Genomic DNA, 11,411 nt, shown 5'->3' with positions numbered 1-11,411 from the left:
TAATTTGTGGAAATGATTTACATAAGTGAATAAAATGTCACCCTTCCAATAATAGGTTGAGATTGCTTAAAGGTTCTTAAATTAAATATGCTTGCTTACCATTCCTAACAGGCAAGAGAATCTTTCCTAGGTAATAAAATTTCAATAGCTTTTCCTTCAGCTCCATCCCACAAACTGGAATCTGGCTGTACACCAGTCTTCCTCTGCCTCCAGTTCTTCCTGCTTCTTCCAGTGATTCAGATATTTCAGGGACAACTTGCTGAAATGCCCTCTGGTCAGACATAACATATCTTAGGTTCCTATTTTATGTATAACTTGGCTTGCTCATAAAATTACCATGTTTGATATATTAAATTTAATAGTGCATTCAGACAATAATTACAAATTTACTGAGTTTACTTATAAAACATTTTAAATATAGTGATAATTTTATGAGTAAACTAAGTTATATATAATATACCTTTAGGAACATAAAGGCTGTTTTATGTTCCTAAAGCACCCTTCCCCAACCTGGTGCCAGATGTTTTAGACGACAACGCCCAGCATTCCTGACCATTGGCCATGCTGCCTGAGGCTGATGAGAGCTGAAGTCCAAAATATCTGGAGAGCACCAGATTGGGGAAGCAACAAAGTGACTTTAGATCTCTAAAGAGCACTTAAAGGATAAGTATTGCTTATTTTTCAGTTTTTCCCCAAATTTCCAGTTTTTCCCCAAAAGCCCCAGGGAAAAAAGTTTTTTTCCCCCCATGGCTCCAAAATTTCCAAAATGTTTACATCTCTAGTACTAAGCCTGCATGGATTGTTTAAAATACATATAAAATAGACATGAATATCTGCAGACAAAAAATGGAGTTGGGTGAGGTGATTATACTTTTTCAACAAACATGAAATTTGTAATAATAAAACCGAAATTTGTGATTCGGGTGCATTGGTTCATGAATACTGTGATGAGGGATCACTTCCTGCCAGACAGACTTCTTGGGGTTATTGGCTTGTCTCTTACAAGTATTTAATCAGGAAAAATTCCCTTAGGTGTTGGAAGCAGCAGATGAAGACAATAAGCATTTTGCATCAGAGCAAATGTTTTGCTTGAAACAAGCCCTGCCTCTGGATATATCAGGAGTGCTAGGTATCATAGGGCTCTTAGCCTGAGTTTTCTGGGTATATTTTGGGAGCCTAACCTTTTCCCTTGTTTGTCCATAGATATATTTCCCATCATGGTGGGTGAGAGGCGGAATGGTAATCTGCTGGTGCATCTTGGGCCAAAACTGCAGGCCTATCCTGAGGAGCTAATCCGTCAACGTCGTGGCCATGATGGACACACTGAATACCTGATTCGCTGGAGCATCCTTAGCTTGGATGACAGCATAGGGAACAGCACCAATGCTGCTTCTGCTGAGAGCAAAACTGAGAATATTCTGATGTGGATGTCAGCGGAGGAGGTTTATGCTAATTGCCCAACACTGCTGGGCAAGAGGAAGCCCGAGGGGCAGCGGGTAAAGGAGGAGAAAGCACCTAGCAACACATACCCATCTGATGTCACAGTGGATGAAGCTTCGCTACGTGAAATGAAGGCTGATGTCAGGACCCTGGTGCAGCGGGCTGCTCGGCAAATGGCCAGGACAACAGGCCCAGAGTCCTCCATCCTGAACACCATCCATGTGCTCAGTGCTTATGCTAGTATTGGCTCTTTGACAGGTGTCTTCAAGGAGACAGGTGCTCTGGATCTTCTGATGAAGATGCTATGTAATGAGGAGAAGCAAATCCGTCGCAGTGCTGGCAAGATGCTGAGAGCTCTGGCTTCCCATGATGCAGGTGAAATTGCATGGCCAGGAACCCCAGGGGGTTCCTTCTTGAATAGTTCCTAGAGCTATTTGAGGAACTGGAAGATGCTAATGATTCATAGGGATTGAGTTCCTGGAGGGATTCCCTTGGATCATTCAATCCGCTCAAAACTCTTGTTTGTTTCCTTTCATGGTAGCAAAGTATTTCAGAGTACCATTATTCAGATATTAAAGTAAACCTGCATCTTTAAATGTGAGGTTTTCTGGTTATCTTGGAAGAACCAGGATCTTGAGAACCTCCAAATAATACTTTGTTTTGAATTTGGGAATTTCACCTTGAAATGATTCCAGGTCTAAATGAATGATTCCAGGTCTCTTGTTAGAGCGAAGTTAAGCAGGACCCCTTAGACCAACCTCCCCAACCTGGCACCCTCCAGATGTCTTGGACTATAATTCCCATCACCCCAACAAATGCCAGTGTGCTGGCTGGGGATGATGAGAGTTGTAATCCCAACACATTTAGAGGGTGCTGGGTTGGGGAAGGCTGTGTTAGATTAGTCTCTGTGGGCTTTAATAGGTTTTAGCCAATATTTCTGTAATTTCATTTTCTTTGGGTTTGCACTAAGGCCTAAAGCTGAACTACAGCTGTAAGTTGGATAGATTTTTCTTGAGCTTTCCCCAGAGGTATTCGGTAGCAATGTCCATCTGTAACATTCTCACGCTAAGGACTGTTTATCTCTTTCCCTTTGGTATCTTTAGAGGAAAAGAAAGGAAATCTAGTTTTGCCTTGCAACTTCATACAACTGTGTTAATGTTTAATTATTTGTTAAGGTACTCTGTAACTTTTAATCTTGGTGTTTCAAGTACTGTGGATACAACCTTTGCTTTCCTGCTCCAGTGTACTTTGATGATGGTTACAGGAGTAACAATATGTTGTTGGGGGTGGGTGGGAAATGTCTTATACCCATGGAGTCAAAACATTGGGTTAGATCTAGGCTTAGTGATGCTTATAGTAGATCTATACCTGCCTGAGGATTGAGATCTGTTGGAGGGGCTCTCCTCTGTGTCCCACCTGTGGAAGACACTATGGTGGGATGTGGGGGAGGAGTCTCTGCTGTGGCACCTCAGTTGTGGAATGCCCTCCCCTTAGAGGCCCAATTGGCGTAGTCATTGGTTTGATTTCAGCGCGAAGTTAAAACATGGCTTTTCACCAAAGCCGTTGGTGAAAAGTTGCACACTGTTTCAACCATTTTATTGTTTTAGATTTTTAATTGGTATTAGCTTGTTTAATGGCATAATATACTTTTAGCTGTTTAAATTATTTATTGTTTTATACTGTTTAAATTGATTTTATCTGAACACCACCCTAAGATCTTAATGATATAGGGCAGGATACAAATGTTTTAAATAAATAAATAATAAAATCTATTGAAATCAGTGACTAGTCATGAAATCTTGACTAATGATAGCCGTATTGATTTCAGTGGATCTGCTCTTAGCATCACTAAGTCAGGATCCAACCCATTAGATCTTTGTTGGCTTGTTGGACTTCACCAACATAGATTTGGTGACCGGTTTGGCAAATAGTTTAGGTTCACATGTTAAAAAAAACACTATTTCCTTTATGATACAAATCTATGTTAGGCATAATTAGAAAAGGAATTGAGAATAAAACTGCGAGTATCACACTGCCCCTATACAAATATATGGTGTGGCCACACTTGGAATACTGTGTCCAATTCTGGTCACCACACCTAAAAAAAAAATACTGTAGAGCTGGAAAAAGTGCAGAAAATGTCAACTAAACTGATCAAGGGGCTGGAGCATCTCCCCTATGAGAGAAGGTTACAACAGCTGGGATTGTTTAGCTTGGGAAAAAAGGGAGGGTGAGGGGAGACACGATAGAGGTGTACAAAATTATGCATGGCGTGGAGAAAGTGGATAGGGAGCCATTTTTCTCCCTCTCTCAAAATACTAGAACCTGGAGTCATCCTATGAAGCTGATTGGTGGGAGATTCAGGACAGATAAAAGGAAGTACTTCTTCACACAGCACATAGTTAAACTATGGAATTCGCTACCACTGGATGTTGTGATGGCCACCAATTTGGATGGCTTTAAAAGGGTGTTGGACAAATTCCGGGAAGAAAAGGCTATTAGTGGCTACTCGTTCTGATGGCTGTGTACTACCTCCAGTACCAGAGGCAGTGAGCTTATTATGTACACCAGGCGCTGGGGAACATGGGTGGGAGGGTGCTGTTGCGTTCATGCCCTGCTTGTGGGTTCCTGGTTGACACAGAATGCTGGACTAGATGGACCGTTGGTCTGATCCAGCATGGCTCTTATGTTCTTATGATTAATATCATGATATTTTACCCTAAATATAATACTGGCTGGTGATCATATTACACAGAAAAGGGTACAATATGTTAAGCTGAAGCTCAAATATTTTGGCCACCTAATGCAAAGAGAAAACTCTCTGGAAAAGACCCTGATGCTGGGAAAGACTGAAGGCCAAAGGAGAAGGGGACGGCAGAGGATGAGATGGCTAGATAGCATCACCAATGCAATGAATATGAACCTGAGCACATTCCGGGAGAGAGCGCAGGACAGGAAGGCCTGTTGTGCTATGGTCCATGGGGTCACGAAGAGTCGGACACAACTGAACGACTGAACAACAACAACAAGGAGATGGAGGGTAGTGGTGGTGGTAGTAGAGTGAGCTTATAGGGGAAAGCACTTTGTTGAGTCTATGTGATAATGACAGATGTAGTATGATGGAAATACTTAAAGTTTAAATTAAATAATATTTAATTCTCCTGCTCATTCACACACCACAGGCTTCCATGCTGTCAGATTTTCTTTCTAGTGTCTTGTACCTGCCTACCTCTGTGTTTGGAACTTGCTGCATTCCACACTACTTTGAACTCTGCATGCCTAGCCACTACAGATGCAGTCTATGTCTAAAAGAACTCATTTAAAAAAATGAATTCCTATTTATATTTTGGTGTTTCGGTCAAAGAAAAGTCTTCAGTGACAACTTACTAGAGACTGGTAGAAGTGCTGTGTATTAGACAAAGGCACTTAGCAGGGCTCAGGAATATGGTCCTCTCCACCACCCTGCGCTGCGCTGTTAGTTTCATGATCTGTTGCTGTGGGTTGCAGCCTGGATGAAATGTAGAGCAAACTTACCAGATATTGTTGTATGTGCTCCTGATTCATCCTGGTTTACTGCAGTGACAGTGCTCACTTCATTAGTTTTTAGGCAAACTCTTATTCCGTAATTCTAACTGATTTTTGTTTTTTAACATGCCATTCTGGCTCAGGTTAAAGAGAAACTTCCAAATAATGGTTCAAGTTCTGTTCTGGTTTTGGAACAAAATAAAGCTGCAGTCCAGTCCATTTTACACAGGTCTCTTTTCACTGGTTGAAAATGTATGGAGTCACAAAACTGGAAGATTTCACTCTTTTACATTTAAAGAGGAAGAACTGTATCATTAAGGGAATGAGAACAGGGAGAGCTAGTGCCACAAGAATGATCTCAGTTCAATATTCTGATGGAGACTTTGACCAGGTGGTACATGTTAGGCCAAAAAGCTAGTATTTTGCCAGAAATTCTTAAGACAGCATGGACATTCCCCACTAAGGGCAAGAAACTAAAGGGAGAACTGCTGACAGTTTAACAGTGACACACTGAAATGCAAATTCTAGAGCTAAAAATTGGTGTGACGGATGATTGTTTTTAGTCCATTCATACGCAGAACAGAACAGTGTCTTAGACAGGAAGCGCTGATAAACTATTTTTACCATAGTTCCTCCCCCCTCCAAGGTTCCATAAGGCACCTGCAAGTATTATCAATAATAGGTTAGAGATAAGAAAGTTAAAGTCCATTGCATATTCAACTTTATGTAGTTTTGCCCATGATGACCACATTTTTAGCAGGGTCTCTGGCTGTTGCTGTATGCCATCTCTGGTTAAATGGTTGAAACAAAGTCTGTCTTCTAGAAAAAGGAGAAGATAGGAAAGATATGGGACGAAGTTTCCTGTATGTACTGATTGGACCAGGGAGTATGGGTCATGTCTGTGTTCCTCTGCTTGTAGTAAGCATTGATTATATTGTTGAGTGCCTTCAGAATCTCCCCCTTTCTTCATAAACTTCCTCCCATTTTGTTGCCCCCTCTCTTCCTCAGGCTAAGTGGCCTTGCTTCTGTCTTGTCTTTGAGACTCTATCTCTGCATTAGTGTTTTTGTGACCTGTGATTCTCTTGTCCAGGAAACCTAATTACCTTCTTAGAAGACTTTGATAGGAGGTAGCTTGGGACAGGAAAAAGAAGGAATGTTGGCCAGTCCCATCCCCTCTGCCGTACATGGTTAGGGTTGGGATTCAGTATATATCCTTGAAGATGGAGAGAGGAAATTAGTGGTTTGGAACTAAGGGCTGTGTTAGCATTGGGCTGTTCCTGAGCTCCATGTTGGATGGAGTCTTATGCTGATATCTCCTTTCAGCAGGAAAAGCTAAGCTAAGGTTGTGGATTGTAAAGTGGCACTTTCCAAGTATTTCTGGCAATCCAGACAGAGAGAGACTGTGTTTTAAAGAATTCCCCCCCCCCCCCAGTAATATATTACTGTAAATTTTACAGACACTGACATACTGCATTGGAGCTGGGAAGGAAGCAATGTGGGGATGTTTTCACTGTGCATTGAAGTAAGCCTTTAGTCTGCTTTTAGTTTGTTCTTTTTCTATACATTAACTTAGAGGGGTTTAAAAAGGGGGACAGGATTTTAAAAATACCTTGCCTCCAAGAACCCGCTAGCATAACAACTAACTTAAAATGCCATTCTTCCCTGGAGAAGAATTTCTTTGATTAACAAACCAGGCCAACATTGTTGACCTCAGATGTGAATTACTTATAAAAAAAATAGATAAAAAAAAAAGATGTGAATTACTGAGAGCCAGCATGGGCAGGTGAATTGAGAGTTGGACTTGGATCTGGCAAATTGGGTTCAAGTTTCATCATGGACTCATTGTGTGGCCTTAAACAAAAAAAACTATCTCATATCATTGGTTCTCCATTTGTTACTTTTTTAAAAAATATATTTTTTAATATTTTGATATGTTTAATAGCAAGATAGGATTAAAAATACAAGGAGCTCAGCTGCCATATATTGACCTGGTTTGGTCAATAAACAACCCAGGAATTTGCATGTCCATGTGGCAGTAAGTGCACAGCCTCCTTCCTGCTTGCTACTTCTGCTTTCCAGTGTTGTTATCATGACATCTGAACCCAGAACTCTGGGTTCTTGGGTTAACTCTTGATTGTTTAAGTCTTAAACAACCCAAAGCTAACCCAGCAGTTGCCCAAGGTTTGTTGTTGAGTTAACTCTGGGTTGTTTAACCCCTTAAACAACCCAGAGTTCTGGGTTTGGATGTCACAGTAACCCAGGAAGGGGGCTCTTGGGTTATTTCCCAAGGTGGAGTGGTGGATAGAAGGCTTGTTTAACCCAGGAATGGGGTGTTATGTATGAACTGAGTCTTCGAGTTAGACCAGTAGTCCATTTAGTCCCATGCAGGCTACACTAATTGTCAACTGATATATAGAGTATCAGGCAGAGATATTTCCCAGCTTTGCTTCTAAAACTGTCAGAGCGAGCCTAGAAACGAGTACATGCAAACCTTGTACCTGTTTTATATAAATGAAAAATAGAAATGGATTACTTTACTCCAGATTAAGCTTTGCTCAAGTTTCAGGACATCCACCTGTGATTTTCTATCAACAAGTGTTTTGTAGCATAGTGAATTCACTTTAGACCTTACAAGCTGATGTAGGATTGAGATGATGTTTGCAGCTGAAAGATACTTTGGGATTCACCCAGTGAGCTTCAGTATATATTTAAAATGTTTGGAGACAAACTAGGCAACCTTCTTTTTAAAACTTTTAAAAGTAAATTCTAATACTTTGAGTTATAGTTGACCCTGTATAAAATATGTTTGTTTTGTTTTGGCTAGGTACATTTAGTTTGGGTTTATTTTCTGACCCTTTTATGACATGGAATAATAATCCTGGTAATTACAGTTATTTGGAATCTTTGTGTCACTTTCACTTCCTTCTGTCTTACCCATGCTTCTGCAGAAGAGGGTACTGAAAATTAGTTATCAGGTTTTAGAGTTGTTCTCTTGCCCATTGGAGAGAGTCAGCAGCTGTTCACATTACAGTCTGGTAATAGTGGAGTGGTGCTTGAAGGGCTTTTCACAACAGGGAAAGTTGGAGCTTCAGTGCCACAGGGTTATGCAAAAGGAAGCACAGAAAGATTCTAAGTGATATCTGGTGACAGAAAGAGTAGAAAAGTGAGTGGAAGTTTTCCTGTTTCAGAGGAGGGGGGAAATGGAGGGCTCTTCACTTCTTGGGTGTTCACAATTTGTAGCTTGACTACAGGAAACCTAAAGCACTGAGTTTAAAGCCAACAACTCATAACAGTCCTGCTATGTACTATTATGAGACAGAGGCTTCCCTGAAGTGCCATGAAGGCTCACATGCAAAGTCCACATCCCCAATATTGTGGCTGGACTTTCAGAGTGGAAGCCCCTCTGACCACCCCAGACAGGAAGCTGAGCTCCCACTGTAGTTGGGCAATACCACACAGATGGAAGTTGCCTAAATGGAGCAATGGGTGCTTCCCAGAGAGTGATGCTGTATCTGGGCAGCAGAGGCAGCCCTGTAGCCTAAGCATAGAGGTTCTGGGCCTGGAAGTGTGGCTGCAGAATGAGGGATAATGCCAGGATGGATCATGAGGCACAGGCAGTGTGCCAGACAGACCCTGGGAGCAGTGTCTGTATGAGTTGGGTCCTGCTATCACACAAAGTCTGAGCTCAGGGGTAATTATAGGGATACATACAAGGAAGCAAAGGGGACAGTGACTTGGGCCATGCTTTAGCTGGGTTAAACAAAGGATTCAATAGCCTGAGTCCCAGAGTGAATAGAAACCTTCTTAAGACTCCTAGTTCCAAGACTCAATTTAAGCTGGCCAGTAAAGCATTACAAAGCCATGCTTCTGATTGAGATACTGGTGGAAGAAGACACCTGGATTTTAGTGTTTTCATTAGGTAAAGCCTTCTCTGTCCTACTTCAGTTGGCAGGAACCATTTTTGGGTGCTTGATTTGAGTTAAGTTCTAGGGAAAGCCTTTAGATTTACAGAGTGACCATTTGCAATTCAGCTGGTTGTTTAACATTATACGAAGAATTTCCTCTAATAGGGCTGATTCCAACTGAGTTATCCACAGGAATTTCCATCCAATTATCTTCAGAGGTCCAGGACTAGGTGTCCTTTCCTGCCCGTCACTGCAGACATTTCTGAAAAGCACCCTGTGATCAAAATGTGGGCTGCTTGGCATCAGTTCATCTTCATAAGTATCTGTGTAATGAAAAGGGGGAATTAAATTTAGGCAGAGCTTTAACAAGAGTGTTTTTCAACTCTAGACGTCAAGGGGCTCTTTAGTACTTGCAAATATAGTCCCTTTTTTAAAGCAGGAAGACATGGGAACAGAAAGTGATGACCAAGTTGTCATCAGACAGCAGAACTCTGTTCTGAGACTCACTTCTTTTTTCTATGTACTGAAATCAAATGTGAGTTGTAAAAAGTAATGTGAAGCAGACCTCAGACACGATGGTTGCACTGATGAAATATCAGCTGCTCGACCTGTGTTTCTGTGGTGGAAGATACATTAACACTGCTTTTCGTGTATTACAGAATACATGTTTTTTTCCTGCATAGAGATTAATCATACAGTAAAACTCATTGAACTAGAATTTCATAGCTGCTTAATATAAACTTTTTTAAACACAAAGATTAGGAAATGGGCAAGGCTATTTATAGTAGGAACGTTAAACAATTGCAGTTGATAGAATGCTGAAGCCACCGTAAGCGAATTCTGTAAATTATTTGGAGCAGCATATTCTTGTTACAGAAGTACTGCTACTAATCAGCTATTTTATTTTATACTTCCCATTTTATCTGAGAAACTAGTTGCAACAATAACTGTGTGTAAAACAGAGACTTGTAGTACCTTAAAGACTTAACAAATTTAAGCAAACGCTTACTTCAGGTACAACTCTGTCTTGATTGTTATGTTATCAGGAGGAGAGAATTGGACTTGTATTGCCTAGAAAGCTAGATGAAAATCATACTTTACTTAACACTGTAATAAATCTAGTGTTCTGAGCTAACCAAATGTCATCCTGCAACCTGAATGCCTGCTCCTACCACTGATTAATGCTTGTCCCCTGTTCCTACAAAAACCCAGTCCTACAATTTATCTTCTTCCTTAAACTCTACAGAGGCCCCTTCAGTCTCTACTGCTGCTCCCAGGTACTCAGCCTCTCACAACCCAATTATGTATTTAACCACACCCCTCTGACCATCTATTTCCTGTTAACCATTGCCTCTCTGTTAATTATGCCAGTCCAGTGAAGGGTAGCATATAGTTGCACCTTGGTGTCACCCAAGGTTCTTCATAGCAACCTTGAAGTTGTTCTAAAAACCTGACAGTTGCCAACCTTCCTGTTTAGAAAATTAGCGTTTTGGTTTTCATCTCTGGAATGGCAGTTTTTAGTCCTGGATGAGTGCCTTCCCCATGTTTCTTCTGATCCTGCCACCACTTTACACACACAGTAGATACTTACTGTGTTCCCCTGCTATACCAGACAAGCTGTATGCTGTACAAAAAAGTCACCAAGTAACTATGCCAGCTATAGCTGAGAGTGACTTAAGGGCCTTTCTGGCTTTGCAGGGATATCATGCTCCCATGGCATACTTTCAGTGTTTGTGAAGCTGTGCTTTATTTTGTCTGCATTTCATACTGTACAAAATGAATTTGCAATAATATTTTCAGTATAAAAGCAGGCACTGCATTAGATAGATTGTTGCTTTTCTTCAAAATATTTTTTTCTTTTCTTGATGTTAAAACAAATTTTCTTATTCTTAGGAAGAGCCTGTTATGTGTGGAGGAGCTCTCTCTGGTAACAAAATGTCATCTTGCTCTTGCAGTTAACACATCCTGGACTCTTGGACTGTCACCATTTTTACTAATTCTCCATTTTGTTACAGTCTACCAAGTGAAGCAAGTGCTGGTTTCGGGGGAGTGGGGAGGGCAAAAGGAATAATCTTCTGGCTTCTTTTTCAGTCATCAGGAAATAAAAGTTGAGCAAGCTGAGCACACTGGAGGCCTTCAAGATGAGGCTGGACAGCCATTTGTCACGGATGCTCTGACTTGGATTCCTGCATTGAGCAGGGGGTTGGACTCGATGGCCTTGTAGGCCCCTTCCAACCCTACTATTCTATGATTCTAAGTCTAGATCACCATTAGCATTGGTAATCATTAAGGCCGTGCACTGCTTCGGTCTGAATCTCAAATTCTGAAGCGGATTGGGGTGATTTGGACCAAATTGGTACAGCTCCAGAGCAGGTCAGGATCAGTCTGAAGTGGCTGGATCAATCTGAAGTGCCTTGGACCACTTCGGCCTGATCCAGACAGCTGCCTGGCCCCTTGCTCCTTACTTGGACCCATGGGGAGCAGCTGTTGCTGTCTTGGAAGGAGTTGCCATTTTCTTTTAAAATGGTGACTCCTTCTTCT

General features: G+C 41.3%; 1 protein-coding gene across 5 annotated transcripts in view; it reads left to right on the top strand.

Annotated features, from left to right (window-relative positions):
• The window catches only part of LOC146360172 (cullin-9-like), a 97,689-nt gene that overhangs the window by 9,782 nt on the left and 76,496 nt on the right, over positions 1-11,411 (top strand). For all 5 annotated transcript variants that reach the window (XM_084829029.1, XM_084829028.1, XM_084829027.1 and 2 more), the window contains exon 2: positions 1,204-1,815. In XM_084829029.1, the coding sequence (XP_084685155.1) occupies positions 1,218-1,815 (598 nt within the window). In that variant the 5' untranslated portion in view covers positions 1,204-1,217. The remainder of the gene's footprint in view (positions 1-1,203; positions 1,816-11,411) is intronic.

The sequence above is a fragment of the Heloderma suspectum genome, chromosome 1, assembly GCF_057233095.1.
Source record: "Heloderma suspectum isolate Gila_16-S chromosome 1, 16-S_ref, whole genome shotgun sequence".
Lineage (NCBI taxonomy): Eukaryota > Metazoa > Chordata > Lepidosauria > Squamata > Helodermatidae > Heloderma > Heloderma suspectum.
Note: the sequence above shows the minus strand (reverse complement) of the source record. Positions and strands in the feature narration are given on the sequence as shown.